Consider the following 19,960-nt stretch of genomic DNA (forward strand, 5'->3'; position numbering starts at 1 on the left):
ATTTTATTTTATCTATGCCCCTCCACCGTTTGAACACCGATAGACTCTTTTAAAAAAACACCACATAAACATTTGTTACTTGGGACACACTTTTGGGTACATGCCATTCATGCTGCATTATTGCATGGTCTTTGGTCTCAATCTATCAAGAGGTAATTAACAAGGGTAGAGTGCTGTGGCTCCTTTAAGAATATAGCACTGATATTCTTTGCAGACACTTTGAAAACCAAGAGCCAAACGTTTGATGAAAACTTTGTTCTCTAGTGCATCTGGCTTAGTCATACTTGTGAATACAACAATATTTATGTTGTGAGTTCTGAGAGTCAAGCAGGCAGCTCCAGGCTCTTGTTCCACCTGAAACTTGCGTTTCTCATCATTTTTCAATTATATAAAACTACGCTCCAAGTGAGCACTGGAAATTTTTGTTTTAAAAAAAGTAACACATAACTTGTCACTTGTGAGCTCTATCATTTAAAATTTTTGAACTGTTACTAAAGTATTTGCAATGTGAAGTTACAGTTAAACTTTTGTCTGATCATAATGAAATTGAATCTTTTTTTCAGGCTGTCTTTTTAAAAATCTTTTTTTCCTTTTTGCAAACATTTCAGCTTTAGAAGAGGCAGCAGAGCGCTTTCAGGATCTTAAAGCTCAGAGGGAAACTAGAGAAGCTCAAGAAAATGAACGCAATGGGAGAAAACCTCCACCATATAAACACATAAGGGTAGGCATAAAGTCAAAGCCGATTATACATTCCCTTGCTATCTTTAACCTGAATGGTCATGTCCAAGATGGGTTCTATGTACATGTGCTTTTCAATAGCTTTTACTTTTGGAAGTACTAATTATGATATTATTAATAATAATTTAAAGGTGAGAGTACTTGCATTTTGGAGGCAACGATTCAGGTTTGGGGAGGGAACAGTCAATTTAATCCTCTACCTTGTACACAAAGGTGCAAGAGGTGCTGAATACTTTTTCCCAGATATCTGTCGTTTTGGTAATATTACTTTGGTTTGGAGTTGTTAAAATAATTCTGTGCAGTGGGTGGTTGGAATGCATTTGGTGAATAAATTAAAGCAAGAATGCAATTGGAGAAGTTAGGAATTCCAATTGGAGCCAGAGATTTTAAAAAATACCCACAAATGTATCTGAAAGAGCACCTGTCTGCTTTTCAAACATTTGCTAACAACATCCCCAAATTATTTTTTTTAATGTAAATGATGGAAATCTGATATTTAAACAGAAAATGCTCTAAACCTAGCAGGTCTGTGGAATTCTCTGCCTCAGAAGGCAGTGGAGGCCAATTCTCTGGATGCTTTCAAGAAAGAGCTAGATAGAGCTCTTAAAGGTAGTGGAGTCTGGGGGTATGGGGAGAAGATAGGAACGGGGCACTGATTGTGAATGATCAGCCATGATCACTGAATGGCCGAATGGCCTACACCTGCACCTATTGTCTATTGTCTGGTTCCATCTGTGCTCTGAGAAACAGAACTGATGTCTCGGATGTTCGATCTACTCTCACTCGGACCAGTCTCTCTGGGACTTCCTGCACTGTTGTAACCAGGCCCAGCATAAATGTGAGGAAAGCATTTCAGCTTCTATTTGGGCACATTGCAGCCTTCTGGACTCCATAACAATTTCAACAGCTTGAGTTAACTCCCTTTTTGTGTATCTAAATTTTCCAATTCTATTTTAAGTTTTCCATCTTTGATATTTGGCTTAGTTTTTCTCTTTGCATTTCACCCTTTTCATTTCCTTTTGTATTTTCACTCTTATCAGCCAACATTTTTCATAGCTGAGGGAGTGCAGCATAGGTTCACCAGGTTAATTCCCGGGATGGCGGGACTAACATATGATGAAAGAATGTAAGAAAATAACTGCAGATGCTGGTACAAATCGAAGGTATTTATTTCACATTAAGGTATTATACGATGAAAGAATGGGTCGACAGGGCTTATATTCACACAAATTTAGAAGAATGAGAAGTGATCTTCTAGAAACATATACAATTCTTAAGGGATTGGACAGGCTAGATGCAGGAAATATGTTCCTGATGTTGGGGGAAGTCCAAAACCAGGGGTCACTGTTTAGGAATAAGGGGTAGGCCATTTAGGACTGAGATGAGGAAAAACTTTTTCACCCAGATAGTTGTGAATCTGGAATTCTCTGCCACAGAAGGCAGTGGAGGCCAATTCACTGGATGTTTTCAAGACAGAGTTAGATATAGCTCTTAGGGCTCAAGGAATCAAGGGATATGGGGAGAAAGCAGGAATGGGGTACTGATTTTGGATGATCAGCCACGATCATATTGAATGGCGGTGTTGGCTCGAAAGGCCGAATGGTTACTCCTGCACCTATTTTCTATGTTTCTTTTGTTCATTTCCTCTTCTAGCTGCTTCCATTTAGCACATTGACTTGGTGACTCCAGCTGATTCCCAACATCAATAGACAATAGGCCATTCGGCCCTTCGAGCCAGCACCATCATTCAATGTGATCATGGCTGATCATTCTCAATCAGTACCCCCCCGTTCCTGCCTTTTCCCCATACCCCCTGACTCCGCTATCCTTAAGAGCTATATCTAGCTCTCTCTTGAATGCATTCAGAGACTTGGCATCCACTGCCTTCTGAGGCAATGAATTGCACAGATTTACGACTCTCTGACTGAAAAAGTTTTTCCTCACCTCCATTCTAAATGGCCTACCCTTTATTCTTAAACTGTGGCCCCTGGTTCTGGACTCCCCCAACATTGGGAACATGTTTCCTGCCTCTAACGTGTCCAACCCCTTAATAATCTTATATGTTTCGATAAGATCCCCTCTCATTCTTCTAAATTCCAGTGTATACAAGCCTAGCTGCTCCAGTCTTTCAACATACGACAGCCCCGCCATTCCGGGAATTAACCTAGTAAACCTACGCTGCATGCTTCATCTTATCAGATATTTCACTTATCCTATCCTAGGATTTCAAACTCTTATTTTCTCTCTTTCCTAGTTCTGATCAAGCTTCTTGACCAAAAAAGGTCAACTCTGTTTTTATCCCTACAGGTGCTGCCTGACCTGCAGAATATTAACCCATGGTTGATCACTTCCTTTATGGAGGGCATGGTGTAATATATTTTATTTGTGCGCACCATGACGGTTCCATGGAATAATTGAATATATAAAACCAAGCCTCTTTGACAATCCGCCAACTATTTTGGTAATGGGTTGTTTTAACAGGAACACACAAAATGTTGAATAAGAGAATCTGAAACAATACATGTCCTTGTGACTAGCTACCTGAAATGTAGGCATGAAATTTATTTGAAAGCGACGTGCAGGTCAACAATTATTTGAGTTTTTCCGGAGATAACTTGACATAGTCGATTGAATGAGTCTCCTTTAATTGCCCCAAGCTAAATTTTCTCCTCCATCTGATTTCAAATTGCTGACAAGGTAACAGCAATTTTGCATTCTGGCATATTTTTACACATATTTCAAGCACCATTAGTCCGAGGTATAAAAATACAATTTTCAAATAGCTAAATCTACATCTCATATCAGAAAAGATTGCTGGATTTGGGAAATTTTGTATTTTTTCTAAATCGTATGCTGCATATAAAATAGTTTTGACGAACAATTGGGAATTCGTTCCACTTAATTAAATAATAATTTTATCCAGTCTAACCAATCCCACTCCAGCCATCACACACCTTTGCCAATAATTATAATATGCATTTCATACTGTCTAAATGCATTTCATACTGTCTAAATTTAGAGTGTTACTAGACCAAGTGGACCTTGGGTCCATTCCTCGTAGAGGCGGAACAGGGAAGGGGAGAGGGTGTGACTGAGTGAGTCCTGGGCCCAAAACCTCTCCTGTATTGGTGTAGCACCCTCAACCCCCCCCCCCCCCCCACTCAATCCCCCTTATCCCCCCACTGACCCACTCCATACCCCCTACCCCACCCCCACTTGGCCCTCCCCTGCCCACTCCCCCAGCCCTGCCTCCACCCACATTCCCCCCACCCCTATTCCTCCCACTCCCCTCCCCACTCTCCCACCTTCCTCCCCCCACCCCGCTCTCCCTGCCCGCACCCTACTCCCCACCCCCAATCTTCCCTCTCCCCCACCCCCATTCTGCCCTCCTCCCCAACCCCACTCTCCCCTTCCCCCCACCCCCACTCTCTCCTTCCACACCCCACTCTCTCTTCCCCTCACCCCCACTGTCCCCCTTCCCCACACCCCCACTCTCCCCGACCCCCTTCCCCCACCCTCATTCTCCTCCCCCCACTCTATCCTCCTCCCACCCCCACTCTCTCCCCCACCCGCCCCTCCACCCACTCGGCCACCACGCCCACTCCCCACTGGCGGCAAAAGCCACTTACCAGTGCCCGTGCGTTCAACGCTGAATGCCGACGTGCGAGACTCCCACGGGGCCTGGAGAGGGGCGAGGGAAGCACTGAGCCCGGGCGGGCGGCCCTGTTGCCGGTGGCCATCTTATTTTGGCGAGTGAGGAGCAAATGAAGTCGAACATGCCCCATGGTGACATCAAACGCTGAGCACTTTCAAGAAATGGGTTAGAAAGGAAATTTGTTAACTTTTAAATCTCTAGCTTTAAAAATGTAGCTTCAATTTGAATGAGAGTTGTTACATATGTGCCCAGGATAATGGTGAGTAACTTGGGCCAAGAATTGTGGCGCTATGGTGTACCGTTTTGGCTGTGCGAACCACAAAAGTTATGCTGCACACATACACACAAGCAGAGAATTTTACTAGACTGTTAAATCAAGTTCTTTATTCTCAAGACCATTCCTCGTAGAGAGGGAACAGGAGAGGCTGAGCCCTGGACCCAAAGCCTATCCTGTATTGGTGTAGCATCCTCAATCCCCCCCCACTCAATGCCCCTTATCCCCCCACTGACCCACTTCATCCCCCCTACCTCACCCCCACTTGTCCCCCCACCGCCTTCCCCTCCCCACTCCCACTCTCCCCCACCCCCGCTCTCCTCCCCCCCACTCTCCTTCCCCACCCCCACTCTCTCCTCCCCATCCCCTCCTCCCCACCATCACTCTTTCCTGCCCCCCCACTGTCCCACTATTCCCCCCCACCCCCACTGCACCCCTTCCAACCTCACCCACCCCCTCCTCCTCCCTCGCCCCACCCCCATGGATGGATGGATATCATGTTTGCTGCTTCAAGGCTATAAAAAAAATAAAAGTATACTGAAATATTCATTTCATTATTTTAAGTTTAAATGAACTCAATCTAAGTTGAAAGTTATTCTTTTTGTTTTTTATTTTGAAAAGGTCAATAAAGTATTTGGCAAAGCACAGATTTACACAGCTGACATTTCAGAAATCTCGAGATGCAACTGTAAGCCAACTGATGATCATCCTTGTGGCCTGGATTCAGAGTGCCTGAACAGAATGTTAATGTATGAATGTCATCCTGCTGTATGCCCAGCCGGTGAACGATGCCAAAACCAGTGTTTTAGCAAAAGGCAGTATCCTGAGTCACAAGTTGTCAAGACTGCTGGAAAAGGCTGGGGCCTCATTTCAAAGACTGACATAAAGAAAGTAAGTTATTTGAATGATGCTTTTCATATTTTAATGGTACTCAGTTTGGGGTAGCTGCTTCAGTAGCTCTTCGTATGATTGATTGGCCTACTTGTTTGTCGAGAATGTAGACAATATGGAGCATTCTAGATGTGGACAGTTGAGATACAAATGTGAATTGATTCTCATGTTGTCTTATGTCACTGATTTTATGCACTACTCAAAACATTCTCAAAAACCCCAATGAGCCTAACTTATTTTCTCTGGAAACCTCTATTCCTTCTTGTGTGTGTATCACTTCCTTGATTCTCCTGCCATCAAACCACCCTTGGGGCAATTTATAGTTAATCTTCCAATATATCATTTGGATCTGTGACAAAACTGGGCACTCAGGGCAAGCCCACACAGAAACATGCAAATTCCACATAGTAGCAAAGGTCAAGATCAAATTCAAGCCACGATGCAGCAGCAGAAGCTGCTATATCAGTGTGCTGCTTTTAGGATGAAGAGCTGTAGAATAAAAAGACTGACTGATAGGTTTGGCTGCCATCTAATTGTTCCAATTCTTTGTGTTCTGCCCAATCCAGGGAACGTTTGTGAATGAATATGTGGGAGAGGTAATAGATGAGGATGAGTGCCGAGCAAGAATCCGGTTTGCACAGGAACATAATATTGCCAACTTCTACATGCTCACTATCGACAAGGTAACTCTTATACTCTTAACTAAGTAATTAGAAAGCAAGTTTTAGACTGACTTAATATAAGTGTCCTTAACAAATTCAATGCACAATTTTTCAATATTTTGTGTTTTCCATTTCTATAAAACAATTTAAAATATGCTTTAATACTAAGTAAATGGTGTTATACAGACCACTTTGTTACGGTGAATTGCTCGCAAGAAGCATGCTGCCATGAATTCATTTTAGATCTACCAGTAAGTAAAGTGAGCTGCAATAATAAATTTAATTCTAAGTGTCGTTTTCAAGTCAGTGCAATATTATGTATTGGAATACAACATAGAAACAAAGAAAATAGATGTATGTGGAGGCCATTTGGCCCTTCGAGCTAGCACCGCTATTCATTGTGATCAAGGCTGATCATCCACAATCAATCCGTGCCAGCCTTCTCCCCATATCCCTTGATTCCGCTTGCCCTTAGAGCTCTATCTAACTCTCTTTTCAATTCATCCAGTGAATTGGCCTCTACTGCCTTCTGTGGCAGAGAATTCCACAAATTCACAAATCTCTGGGTGAAAAAGTTTTTTCTGATCTCAGTTTTAAATGGCCTCCCCTTTATTCTTAGACTGTGGGCCCCTGGTTCTGGACTCCCCCAACATTAGGAACATTTTTCCTGCATCTAGCTTGTCCAGTCCTTTTACAACATTTTATTCTTTTTCACTGCAGTTTAAAAAAAAAAAATTGTTTTCTCTGTAAATATCTGAATAATGAAATTATCTTAACAACATAAACATTTCTGTCACAAATCCAGTCTCGTTAACGAGAAAATTTCAGTATAGACCCCTGGTAAGACCACATCTGGAGTATTGTGTACAGTTTTGGTCTCCTAATTTGAGGAAGGACATCCTTGTAATTGAGGCAGTGCAGCGTACATTCACGAGATTGATCCCTGGGATGGCGTGACTCATATGAGGAAAGATTGAAAAGACTAGGCTTGTATTCACTGGAGTTTAGAAGGATGAGAGGGGATCTTATAGAGACATATAAAATAAAACCACTATCTCGACCACTTCTTCCCACCCTGGTTCCTGCAAAGACTATCCCCCTACTCCCAATTCCTCCGTCTATGCTGCACCTGCGCCCAAGATGAGGTGTTCCATACTAGAACATCTGAGATGTTCTCATTCTTTAGGGAACAGGGGTTCCCCTCTCCCATCATAGATGAGGCTCTCACTCATGTCTCCTCGTTACCCCGCATCTCCACCCTTGCTCCTCCTCCCCCTAGTCGCAACAGAGACAAAGTCCCCCTAGTCCTTACCTTCCACCCCATCAACCGTCGCATACAACACATAAGCCTCCGAAATTTCCGCCACCTCCAACAGGATCCCACCACTAGCCACATTTTCCCATCTCCACCCCTTTCCGCCTTCCGCAGAGACCGTTCCCTCCGCAACTCCCTGGTTAACTCATCCCTTCCCACCCAAACCACCCCCTCCCCAAGTACCTTCCCCAACAACCGCAGAAGATGCAACACCTGTCGCTGTACCTCCTCCCTCGACCCTGTCAGGTACCCCGAGAGTCCTTTCAGGCTCATTTCGCTTGGGCAGCTTAATGCCCAGTGGTATGAATATTGATTTCCCTCACTTCACGTAGCCCAGGCATTCCCTCTCTCTCTATCCCTCCCCCACCCAAGTCGCACTAGCTTCTTATTTTCATTCTACAAACAGCCTGTTTCCTTTATCATCGTTAGTTTTTTGCATATCTTTCATTCATTGTTCTTTATCTCTCTACATGACCGTCTATATCTCTCATTTCTCTGATCCATAACCAGACTGAAGAAGTGCCTCGACCCGAAACGTCACCCATTCCTTCTCTCCAGAGATGATGCCTGTCCCGCTGAGTTACTCCAGCTTTTTATGTCTATCTTGTGGAACTTGTCATTTGCTAATTTTCTACTCTTTGTTTCTTTGGGTAATTGGCCATTTTTCAAGTGTGAGTTCAGCTTATGGATAAGCAAATATAATTGTGTTCAGAAAAGCAAATCCAATATTCACCTCAACGCAGTTGCACAGGGCCCTAGTGAGACCGCACCTGGAGTACTGTGTGCAGTTTTGGTCTCCAAATTTGAGGAAGGATATTCTTGCTATTGAGGGCGTGCAGCGTAGGTTCACTAGGTTAATTCCCGGAATGGCGGGACTGTCGTACGTTGAAAGACTGGAGCGACTAGGCTTGTATACACTGGAATTTAGAAGGATGAGAGGGGATCTTATTGAAACATATAAGATTATTAAGGGATTGGACCTGTTAGAGGCAGCAAACATGTTCCCAATGTTGGGGGAGTCCAGAACCAGGGGCCACACTTTAAGAATAAGGGGCAGGCCATTTAGAACGGAGACGAGGAAAAAAAATTTCAGTCAGAGAGTTGGAATTCTGTGCCTCAGAAGGCAGTGGACACCAATTCTTTGGATGCTTTCAAGAGAACGCTAGATAGAGCTCTTAAGGATAGTGGAGTCATGGGGAGAAGGCAGGAACGGGTTACTGATTGAGAATGATCAGCCATGATCACATTGAATGGTGGTGCTGGCTCGAAGGGCCGAATAGCCTACTCCTGCATCTATTGTCTATAATGCTCTCTACCAATGCACATTACCTGCAATAGGTATTCATGACCAGGATTACAAAGCAGTTTTGTTTTTCTTTGATTCATGTCAAGAGTTACCAATGATCTGTGGGTAAAACCAATTGATTTCATTGGGTTCAGCTATTCACCATATTCATAAGTTCAACCATTGACACCTGTACTATAAACCCACTGAATCACCAGAGAGCCTATTTATTGTAGAGAATGATTTCCACCCCAATCTCAAATAAATGCTTTTTAAAACTTTTTTTTTGCAGAAACAGAAATATTTCTTAAGCTTTTTTTTCATCGTCTTATGATTTTGTCAAATATTTTGACATTGTTTTATATTTTCATGGAAAAAATAGCTACAACATTTCAAAGTTGGGGAAGGAAGATGAGTAGGTGGCTCTTAATTCTAATTACTAGTCTTGATAAATTTCTGTGCATATGAGAATCAAATAGCTTTCTACAGTGTGACAGTATCCTCTCCCTTGGAGGTCGCTCTGATTTCTTTAACTGTTGACAGGCCTGGAGAGGCCAATCCCCAGCATCATTGGTAACAACTGAGTCCAATTGGTTGCTATTGATTGACCATTTGAATCTTGTCAGCCTACTCTATAAAACCCAGGCATTTGAGCCAGAGAAGGAGACTGTGAGAGAATGAGAGTGGATGCAGAAGGGAAAGTGGAAGAAAGAAGAGAGTGAGGAAGTGAGATAAAGTGGGCTGCTCCAGTCCTAGTTGTGTTTACCTATCACGGGTTCATGGATGTCTGAGCCACTGGGACAGACCTGAGACCACCAACGCCACTGTGTGGTTAAGACTGAACTTTTGGGAAAAAAACCCTAGACAGTCACTGCCTCGACCAGAGGCTAAGACTGAGTGGCCAGGGTAAGTTTGAGATCCCAGAACCATTTTCTGCCTCAGACAACGATGGACTGAGCCAACATACACACACACAGGCAAAGAGTGTCCATTAGGTTAATCCATAGACCACCATCGTCGCTTCTCCAAGCCCGAAGCTGAACTGCAAGGACAAAAGCAGCACCGTCAGCCACTCCTCTTGAGGCAAGGGGGAACCGCAGGAAGAAGCCTGTGATCGCAACGCCGCCTCCTTCAAAGACCAGGCCTAAGCTGCTGGGACAAGTCTAAGATCGCCAATGTCATCACACATGCGCTCTGACGGCGAGGAACAGTACCCCAATGTGGTCGTGGACTCTTACCATTGTAAATGAAATAAACCATGCGAGTTCACGCAAGTGCAAGGGAGACAGAGGAACTGAAAGAAATTTGCATTAGGCGAGAAATAATATTGAGTAGACTGATGGAACTGAAGGCTGATAAATCCCCAGGGCCCGATGGCCTGCATCCCAGGGTACATAAGGAAGTGGCTCAAGAAATCGTGGACTTATTGGTGATCATTTTCCAATGTTCAATAGATTCAAGATCAGTTCTGTTGTTTGGAGGATAGCTAATGTTATCCCACTTTTCAAGAAAGGAGCGAGAGAGAAAACGGGGAATTACAGACCAGTTAGCCTGACATCGGTGGTGGGGAAGTGCTGGAGTCAATTATTAAAGAGGTAATAACGGCGCATTTGGATAGCGGTAAAAGGAGGTTCACGAGATTAATCACTGGGATGGAAGGACTGTCATATGAGGAAAGATTGGAAAGACTAGGCTTGTATTGACTGGAGCTTAGAAGGATGAGAGGGGATCATATAGAGACATATAAAATTATAAAAAGACTGGACAAGCTAGATGCAGGAAAAATGTTCCCAATTTTGGGGGAGTCCAGAACCAGGGGCCACAGTCTAAGAATAAAGGGGAGGCCATTTAAAACTGTGAGAAAAAACTTTTCACCCAGAGAGTTATGAATTTGCGGAATTCTCTGCCACAGAAGGCAGTGGAGGCCAATTCACTGGATGAATTTAAAAGAGAGTTAGATAGAGCTCGAGGAGCTAGTGGAATCAAGGGATTATGGGGAGAAGGCAGGCACAGGTTACTGATTGTAGATGATCACAATGAATGGCGGTGCTGGCTCATAGGGCCAAATGGCCTCCTCCTGCACCTATTTTCTATGTTTCTAAGTGTTGGTATGGTGATTGCAGAACCCAGCGTCATTCCCACAACACCTAAATTAAAACATGCAATTATTGGACTTGTTAGTGACCAGATATTTTCATGCTTCCGCATTTGTGAGCTGGCTAATTTTGGGGTTCCCACAAAATTAAAAGATATTGCTTGGTGTGATTGTCATATTACGCAAGTGCTCATATTCATGGTTGGGCAACGTGGAAACACATTCTTTGGCCCACAATGCCTACCAATATTAATATCGTTTTTGTAACACTTGGTCAAGTGCTTTCTCTGCCATGGCAATTCAAGTGCTTGTCTAGGCAATGTTAAAATGGTTTGAGAGTACTTGCCTTTTCCAGCAGTGTGATGGAATCAGTTCCATTAGGCAGTGTGTTCCAAATTCCAGTCTCACTCCAGGTGGCAAAAACTACTTGTCAGATCACCTCTTGCCCATTATTTTCATAAGATGTGATAGGAGCAGAATTAGGCCATTTGGCCCATGAATTCTATTCAGCCATCCAATCATGGCTGATCTATCTAGCCCCAAACCCCATTCTCCTGCCTTCTCCCCATCTATATATCTATATACTAAAGCTCTCGTTTGTTTGTTTGTTCCTGAACTACAGCCAAAACGGTACGCGATAGCGTGACAATTGTAGGCCCACTTTACTCACCGTCGTTCCTTTGGTGCTAATGGAAGAAGTTTCATTGAAATCGGTGTTATATTTTTAAAGTTATTCACATTTTAAAGTTTAAATCTATCTCCTAGGGAGGATGGGGGGGAAGGAGGTAGGATAAGGGGGGTTGAGGGGGATGGGAGGGGGGGGGAGGTGGGAAGGAGAGGGTGCTGCACCAATGCAGGAGAGGTTTGGGTCCACTTGGTCTAGTACCCTCTGATACAATTTTACACCATGCTGTCTGGTTTTAGATAAAGGGGAAAGGTTCCTAATACCTGCCTTATCTGAGCCCCTTTAATTTTGTGCACTTCTATCGGGACACCCACCCCCAACCATCCTCACTCCAAGGAAAACAAAGTGCTGTCCAGCCCTTTTTCATAACTCAAATGGTCCATGGTAAATTTCCTCTGCAAGTGCACTCTCATAGAAACATAGAAAATAGGTGCAGGAGTAGGCCATTCTGCCTTTCGAGCCTGCACCGCCATTCAATATGATCATGGCTGATCATCCTGTACCTGCCTTCTCTCCATACCCCCTGATTCCTTTAGCCACATCTAACTCCCTCTTAAATATAGCCAATGAACTGGCCTCAACTACCTTCTGTGGCAGAGAATTCCACAGATTCACCACTCTGTGTGGGAAAAAAAACTTTCTCATCTCGATCCTAAAAGACTTCCCCATATCCTTAAACTGTGACCCATTGTTCTGGACTTCCTCAACATCGGGAACAATCTTCCTGCATCTAGCCTGTCCAACCCCTTAAGAATTTTGTAAGTTTCTATAAGATCCCCCCCTCAATCTTCTAAATTCCAGCGAGTACAAGCCGAGTCTATCCAGTCTTTCTTCATATGAAAGTCCTGCCATCCCAGGAACCAATCTGGTGAACCCTCTCTGTACTCCCCCTATGGCAAGAATGTCTTTCCTCAGATTAGGAGACCAAAACTGTACGCAATACTCCAGGTGTGGTCTCACCAATGCCCTGTACAACTGCAGCAGAACCTCCCTGCTCCTATATTCAAATCCCCTCGCTATGAATGCCAACATACCATTTGTTTTCTTCACTGCCTGCTGCACCTGCATGCCTACTTTCAATGACTGGTGTACCACGACACCCAGGTCTCGTTGCATCTCCCCTTTTCCTAATCGGCCACCATTCAGATAATAGTCTGCTTTCCTGTTCTTGCCACCAAAGTGGATAACCTCACATTTATCCACATTATACTGCATCTGCCATTCATTTGCCCACTCACCTAACCTATCCAAGTCACCTTGCATCCTCCTCACAGCTAACACTGCCCCCCAGCTTCGTGTCATCCGCAAACTTGGAGATGTTGTATTCAATTCCCTCGTCCAAATTTTTAATATATATTGTAAATAGCTGGGGGTCCCAGCACTGAGTCTTGTGGTACCCCACTAGTCACTGCCTGCCATTCTGAAAAGGACCCGTTTATTCCTACTCTTTGCTTCCTGTCTGCCAGCCAGTTCTCTATCCACATCAATACTGAACCCACAATACCGTGTGCTTTAAGTTTGCATACTAATCTCTTATGTGGGACCTTGTCGAAGGCCTTCTGGAAGTCCAGATATAACACATCCACTGACTCTCCCTTATCCACTCTACTAGTCACATCCTCGAAAAATTCTATAAGGTTCGTCAGACATGATTTACCTTTCATAAATCCATGCTAACTTTGTCCAATGATTTCACCACTTTCAATAGACAATAGGTGCAGGAGTACGCCATTCGGCCCTTCAAGCCAGCACCGCCATTCAATGTGATCATGGCTGATCATTCACAATCAGTACCCCGTTCCTGCTTTCTCCCCATACCCCCTGACTCCGCTATCCTTAAGAGCTCTATCTAGCTCTCTCTTGAATGTATTCAGAGAATTGGCCTCCATTGCCCTCTGAGGCAGAGAATTCCACAGATTCACAACTCTCTGACTAAAAAAGTTTTTCCTCATCTCTGTTCTAAATGGCCTACCCCTTATTCTTAAACTGTGGCCCCTGGTTCTGGACTCGCCCAACATTGGGAACATGTTTCCTGCCTCTAACATGTCCAACCCCTTAATAATCTTATATGTTTCGATAAGATCCCCTCTCATCCTTCTAAATTCCAGTGTGTACAAACCTAGTCGCTCCAGTCTTTCAACATATGACAGTCCCGCCATTCCGGGAATTAACCTAGTAAACCTACGCTGCACGCCCTCAATAGCAAGAATATCCTTCCTCAAATTTGGAGACCAAAACTGCACAGAGTACTCCAGGTGCGGTCTCACAAGGGCCCTGTTCAACTGCAGAAGGACCTCTTTGCTCCTATACTCAACTCCTCTTGTTATGAAGGCCAACATTCCATTGGCTTTCTTCACTGCCTGCTGTACCTGCATGCTTCCTTTCAGTGACTGATGCACTAAGACACCCAGATCACGTTGTACGTCCCCTTTTCCTAACTTGACACCATTCAAATAATAATCTGCCTTCCTATTCTTACCACCAAAGTGGATAACCTCACACTTATCCACATTAAACTGCATCTGCCATGCATCCGCCCACTCACACAACCTGTCCAAGTCACCCTGCAACCTCATAGCATCTTCCTCCCAGTTCACACTGCCACCTAGCTTTGTATCATCGGCAAATTTGCTAATGGTACTTTTAATCCCTTCATCCAAGTCATTGATGTATATTGTAAATAGCTGCGGTCCCAACACCGAGCCTTGCGGTACCCCACTAGTCACTGCCTGCCATTCTGAAAGGGACCCATAAAGGGTTTCCAAATATGCTGCTATCCCATCTTTAATAACTGACTCTAGCATTTTCCCCACTACCGATGTTAGACTAACTGGTCTGTAATTCCCCGTTTTCTCTCTACCTCCCTTTTTGAAAAGTGGGGTTACATTAGCTACCCTCCAATCCTCAGGAACTACTCCAGAATCCAAAGAGTTTTGAAAAATTATCACTGATGCATCCACTATTTCTGGGGCTACCTCCTTAAGCACTCTGGGATGCAGCCTATCTGGCCCTGGGGATTTATCGGCCTTTAATCCATTCAATTTACCTAACACCACTTCCCGACTAACCTGGATTTCACTCAGTTCCTCCATCTCATTTGACCCCCGGTCCCCTGCTATTTCCGGCAGATTATTTATGTCTTCCTTAGTGAAGACAGAACCAAAGTAGTTATTCAATTGGTCTGCCATGTCCTTGTTCCCCATGATCAATTCACCTGTTTCTGACTGCAAGGGACCTACATTTGTTTTAACTAACCTTTTTCTCTTCACAAATCTATAAAAGCTTTTGCAGTCAGTTTTTATGTTCCCTGCCAGTTTCCTTTCATAATTTATTTTCCCTTTCCTAATTAAGCCCTTTGTCCTTCTCTGCTGGACTCTGAATTTCTCCCAGTCCTCTGGTAGGCTGCTTTTTCTTGCTAATTTGTATGCTTCATCTTTTGTTTTGATACTATCCCTAATTTCCCTTGTTAGCCACGGATGCACTACCTTCCCTGATTTATTCTTTTGCCAAACTGGGATGAACAATTGTTGTAGTTCATCCATGCGGTCTTTAAATGCCTTCCATTGCATATCCACCGTCAACCCTTTAAGAATCAATTGCCAGTCTATCTTGGCCAATTCACGTCTCATACCCTCAGTTACATCATCTTAACTGTTGTGTTGCAACCATTACACCAAACTGACCTGATCTAAGTAGTGTTTTATACATTTGTACCATAAGCTCCCTATCCCACATGTCCTGATCAACAACTTATCAACCTTTAGACCTGTACACCAGATTCCAACTACTCAATGTTCCTTGGGACCATGCATTGTGTATTCCTATTCGTATTCGTCCTCCAAAGTGCATCACCAAGATAAATTCCATTTGCCAATGCTCTGCCCATCCATCTTACCTTGATTGATACAATTCTTTATCCTTGACTAATTCCACCTACATACCACCATTTTTTATGTCATCTGCAGACTTATAAATATAGAAAAGATGATTTAATAAGAGTATAATTATGAACCCTATGATCACATTTTTCCTTCAGAGTAAGACATTCTTGATGCTGGTAATCAATAACAAAAGGAAAAGAAAACTTGAATTTATTGAACCTGCCATGATACTTCAATGTAGTTTGCGGGTGGCACAGTGACACAGCAGCAGTGGTGTTGGTGCCTTACAGCGCCAGAGAACTAGGTTCAATCCTGGTTATGGGTGCTGTCAGTACGGAGTTTGTACATTCTCCCCGTGACCATGTGGGTTTTCATCGGGTGCTCTGGTTTCCTCCCATACTCCAAAGACGTACAGGGTTTTAGGGGAATTGGTTTCAGTAAAAGATTGAAAATTGTCACTAGTGTGTAGAATAGTGCTAGTGTATGGGACCACTGATCGGCACAGATTCGGTGGGCCGAAGGGCCTGTTTTCACGCTGTATCTCTAAACTAAACTAACTAAAGTTATATTCATTAACTTGTAGCCACTGTTGCATTACTGAAAATGTAGAAAATGATTTGCGCATTGCAAATCTCTCAAAGTAAATGTTATAATGACCTGTTGAGCTTTACTTTAGACCTTAGAGATACAGCACAGAAACAGGCCCTTCAGCTCACCGAGTCCACACCAGTGATCACCCCGTATATTATCCTACATACCAGGGACAATTTACAAATTTTACCAAAACCAATTAACCTCCAAACCTTTACATCTTTGGAGTGCGGGTGGAATTCGGAGCACCTAGAGAAAACCCACGTGGTCGCAAGGAGAACGTACAAACTCCATATAGACAGACACTGCAACCACCCAAGTTGTGGTGCTGTTATTCTAATGATGCCATTGTATTGCCAGATGGCAGCCAGCTCAGCCAAGCGCTTACCCCTGTCATCGCATGAGATGTAACACCTGTCCCTATACCACCACACCATTCCATTCAGTGACAACCGCAGCCCTTTCCGGTGAAATCGAGGTTCACTGGGACTTCTTCCAAACTCAACTAGTGCATTTGATGCTCCTGTTGTGGCTTCTTCTACATCAGCGAGACCAAACATAGACTAGGCCACACTTTTTGACGAACACTGTACTCAGATAAGGCCTGCTGGAGTTCCAGATTGTTAACTATTTTAACTTTCCTTCCCACTCCCATATCGACCTTTCTACCAGAGGCCAAATGCGACCTAGAAGGACAGAACCTCATATTCTGCTTGGGTAGCCTCTATATCAATGGTGTGAACATTCAATTCTCCTATTTCAAGTAATATGTCCCCCTCCCTGGTGTGCACACATTTTTTCCACCATCCCAATCAGCCTACTCCTTTCTCCTCCTCCACGCTCATTTCCCACCCCGCCCATCACCTTTGTTCCCCCATCCCTTTCACCCTCAGCTTTGTGTCGTTCTTTCCTTGTGTGACACCCTTTTGTCTCCTTTGGATCTCCAGCCTTTGTCATTATCATCTATCTGCCAGTCACCCGCATCCCCACCTCTTTTTCAGCCGTCTTCTTACTCCATCAATCTCAAGAAAGGTCCCTCCTTGAAATGTTATCTGTTCATTCCCACCACAAATATCGCATGACCCGCTGAGTTCCTCCAATACTTTGTTTTTGGCACTCACAGAATGTTCTTGCAAATAAAGCACTTTTCTTGACCTCGGATATGCTTTATGGTAATGACAGAAAACTTAGCAATCTCACATGCGTAAATGAAATAAATCACAATACATAGTATAGAGGTAGAAACAGAACTGTAGATGCTAGTTAATACACAAAATGACACAAAGTGCTGGAGTAACTCAGCAGGTCAAGCAGCATCCTTGGGGAACATGGTAGATGTCATTACAGGTTGGGACCCTTTTTTAGACACTATTTTAGTGATCGTGTTTCAGGGTTAATTACTGCCCAGGACACTCCCCTGCTTTTCAAAATAAGCCAACTTTCAAGTGTACTATAACTTACATTTATTCACACAAATGGGTGGTGGGTGTATGGAACGAACTGCCAGAGGAGGTGGTTGAGATAGGGACCATTGCAATATTTAAGAAACAATCAGGTACAATTAGGATGGATTTGAAGGGATATGGGCCAAAAACAGGCCGGTGGGACTAGTGTGGATGGAACATGTTGGTCAGTGTGGGCAAGTTGGGCTTAATGGCCTGTTTCTCTGCTGTATGACTCTATGACTCTAATACTTACAACAAGTTTATTAATGTAACTTCATTGTTTATTTCAGGATCGAATCATTGATGCTGGGCCTAAAGGGAATTATTGTCGTTTTATGAACCATAGTTGCCAACCTAATTGTGAAACACAAAAGTGGACAGTGAATGGAGATACTCGAGTTGGGTTGTTTTCTCTCTGTGATATACCAGCAGGTAATGGAGATTGTTGATGTAAACCGAAGAGGCCACCACAGATTTGTGACAAGTCTTTTTTAGCCTTGGGCTCATCAAAACAAATGCACAGGAAGAACTGGAATCTGCAATACTGAAACAGGCCACTGAATCATAGAAACATAGAAAATAGGTGCAGGAGTAGGCCATTCGGCCCTTCGAGCCTGCACCGCCATTCAATATGATCATGGCTGATCATCCAATTCAGTATCCCGTACCTGCCTTCTCTCCATACCCCCTGATCCCTTTAGCCACAAGGGCCACATCTAACTCCCTCTTAAATATAGCCAATGAACTGGCTTCAACTACCTTCTGTGGCAGAGAAATCCACAGATTCACCACTCTCTGTGTGAAAAAAAACTTTCACATCTCGGTCCTAAAAGACTTCCCCCTTATCCTTAAACTGTGACCCCTTGTTCTGGACTTCCCCAACATTGGGAACAATCTTCCTGCATCTAGCCTGATCCCCCCCTTAAGAATTTTGTAAGTTTCTATAAGATCCCCCCTCAATCTTCTAAATTCCAGCGAGTGCAAGCCGAGTCTATCCAGTCTTTCTTCATATGAAAGTCCTGCCATCCCAGGAATCAATCTGGTGAACCTTCTCTGTACTCCCTCTATGGCAAGAATGTCTTTCCTCAGATTAGGAGACCAAAACTGTACGCAATACTCCAGGTGTGGTCTCACCAATGCCCTGTACAACTGCAGCAGAACCTCCCTGCTCCTATACTCAAATCCCCTCGCTATGAATGCCAACATACCATTCGCTTTCTTCACTGCCTGCTGCACCTGCATGCCTACTTTCAATGACTGGTGTACCACGACACCCAGGTCTCGCTGCATCTCCCCGTCTCCTAATCGGCCACCATTCAGATAATAGTCTGCTTTCCTGTTCTTGCCACCAAAGTGGATAACCTCACATTTATCCACATTATACTGCATCTGCCATGCCTTTGCCCACTCGCCTAACCTATCCAAGTCACGTTGCAGCCTCCTAGCATCCTCCTCACAGCTAACACTGCCCCCCAGCTTCGTGTCACCCGCAAACTTGGAGATGTTGCATTCAATTCCCTCGTCCAAATCATTAATATATATTGTAAATAGCTGGGGTCCCAGCACTGAGCCTTGTGGTACCCCACTAGTCACTGCCTGCCATTCTGAAAAGGACCTGTTTATTCCTACTCTTTGCTTCCTGTCTGCCAGCCAGTTCTCTATCCCCATCAATACTGAACCCACAATACCGTGTGCTTTAAGTTTGCATACTAATCTCTTATGTGGGACCTTGTCGAAAGCCTTCTGGAAGTCCAGATATAACACATCCACTGGTTCTCCCTTATCCACTCTACTAGTTACATCCTCGAAAAATTCTAAGATTCGTCAGACATGATTTACCAAATCCATGCTGACTTTGTCCAATGATTTCACCACTTTCCAAATGTGCTGCTATCCCATCTTTAATAACTGACTCTAGCATTTTCCCCACTACCGATGTTAGACTAACTGGTCTGTAATTCCCCGTTTTCTCTCTACCTCCCTTTTTGAAAAGTGGGGTTACATTAGCTACCCTCCAATCCTCAGGAACTACTCCAGAATCCAAAGAGTTTTGAAAAATTATCACTGATGCATCCACTATTTCTGGGGCTACCTCCTTAAGCACTCTGGGATGCAGCCTATCTGGCCCTGGGGATTTATCGGCCTTTAATCCATTCAATTTACCTAACACCACTTCCCGACTAACCTGGATTTCACTCAGTTCCTCCATCTCATTTGACCCCCGGTCCCCTGCTATTTCCGGCAGATTATTTATGTCTTCCTTAGTGAAGACAGAACCAAAGTAGTTATTCAATTGGTCTGCCATGTCCTTGTTCCCCATGATCAATTCATCTGTTTCTGACTGCAAGGGACCTACATTTGTTTTAACTAACCTTTTTCTCTTCACATATCTATAAAAGCTTTTGCAGTCAGTTTTTATGTTCCCTTTCATAATTTATTTTCC

The 19,960-nt window shown here is 43.8% G+C and overlaps 2 protein-coding genes across 10 annotated transcripts in view; one reads left to right on the top strand and one right to left on the bottom strand.

Annotated features, from left to right (window-relative positions):
* The window catches only part of nsd2 (nuclear receptor binding SET domain protein 2), a 110,387-nt gene that overhangs the window by 77,038 nt on the left and 13,389 nt on the right, over window positions 1-19,960 (top strand). For all 8 annotated transcript variants that reach the window (XM_078415346.1, XM_078415250.1, XM_078415435.1 and 5 more), the window contains 4 exons: window positions 609-721; window positions 5,289-5,558; window positions 6,125-6,241; window positions 17,808-17,949. In XM_078415346.1, coding sequence (XP_078271472.1) covers window positions 609-721; window positions 5,289-5,558; window positions 6,125-6,241; window positions 17,808-17,949 — 642 coding nt within the window. The remainder of the gene's footprint in view (window positions 1-608; window positions 722-5,288; window positions 5,559-6,124; window positions 6,242-17,807; window positions 17,950-19,960) is intronic.
* The window catches only part of LOC144602897 (uncharacterized), a 53,829-nt gene that overhangs the window by 4,254 nt on the left and 29,615 nt on the right, over window positions 1-19,960 (bottom strand). For both annotated transcript variants that reach the window (XR_013548519.1, XM_078416046.1), the window contains exon 4: window positions 4,368-4,544. Coding sequence is in view for 1 of the 2 variants with exons in the window: in XM_078416046.1 (XP_078272172.1) it covers window positions 4,368-4,544 (177 nt within the window). In the remaining variant the exon portion in view is untranslated. The remainder of the gene's footprint in view (window positions 1-4,367; window positions 4,545-19,960) is intronic.

This window comes from Rhinoraja longicauda, chromosome 1 (assembly GCF_053455715.1).
Source record: "Rhinoraja longicauda isolate Sanriku21f chromosome 1, sRhiLon1.1, whole genome shotgun sequence".
In the NCBI taxonomy this organism is placed as follows: Eukaryota; Metazoa; Chordata; class Chondrichthyes; order Rajiformes; family Arhynchobatidae; genus Rhinoraja; species Rhinoraja longicauda.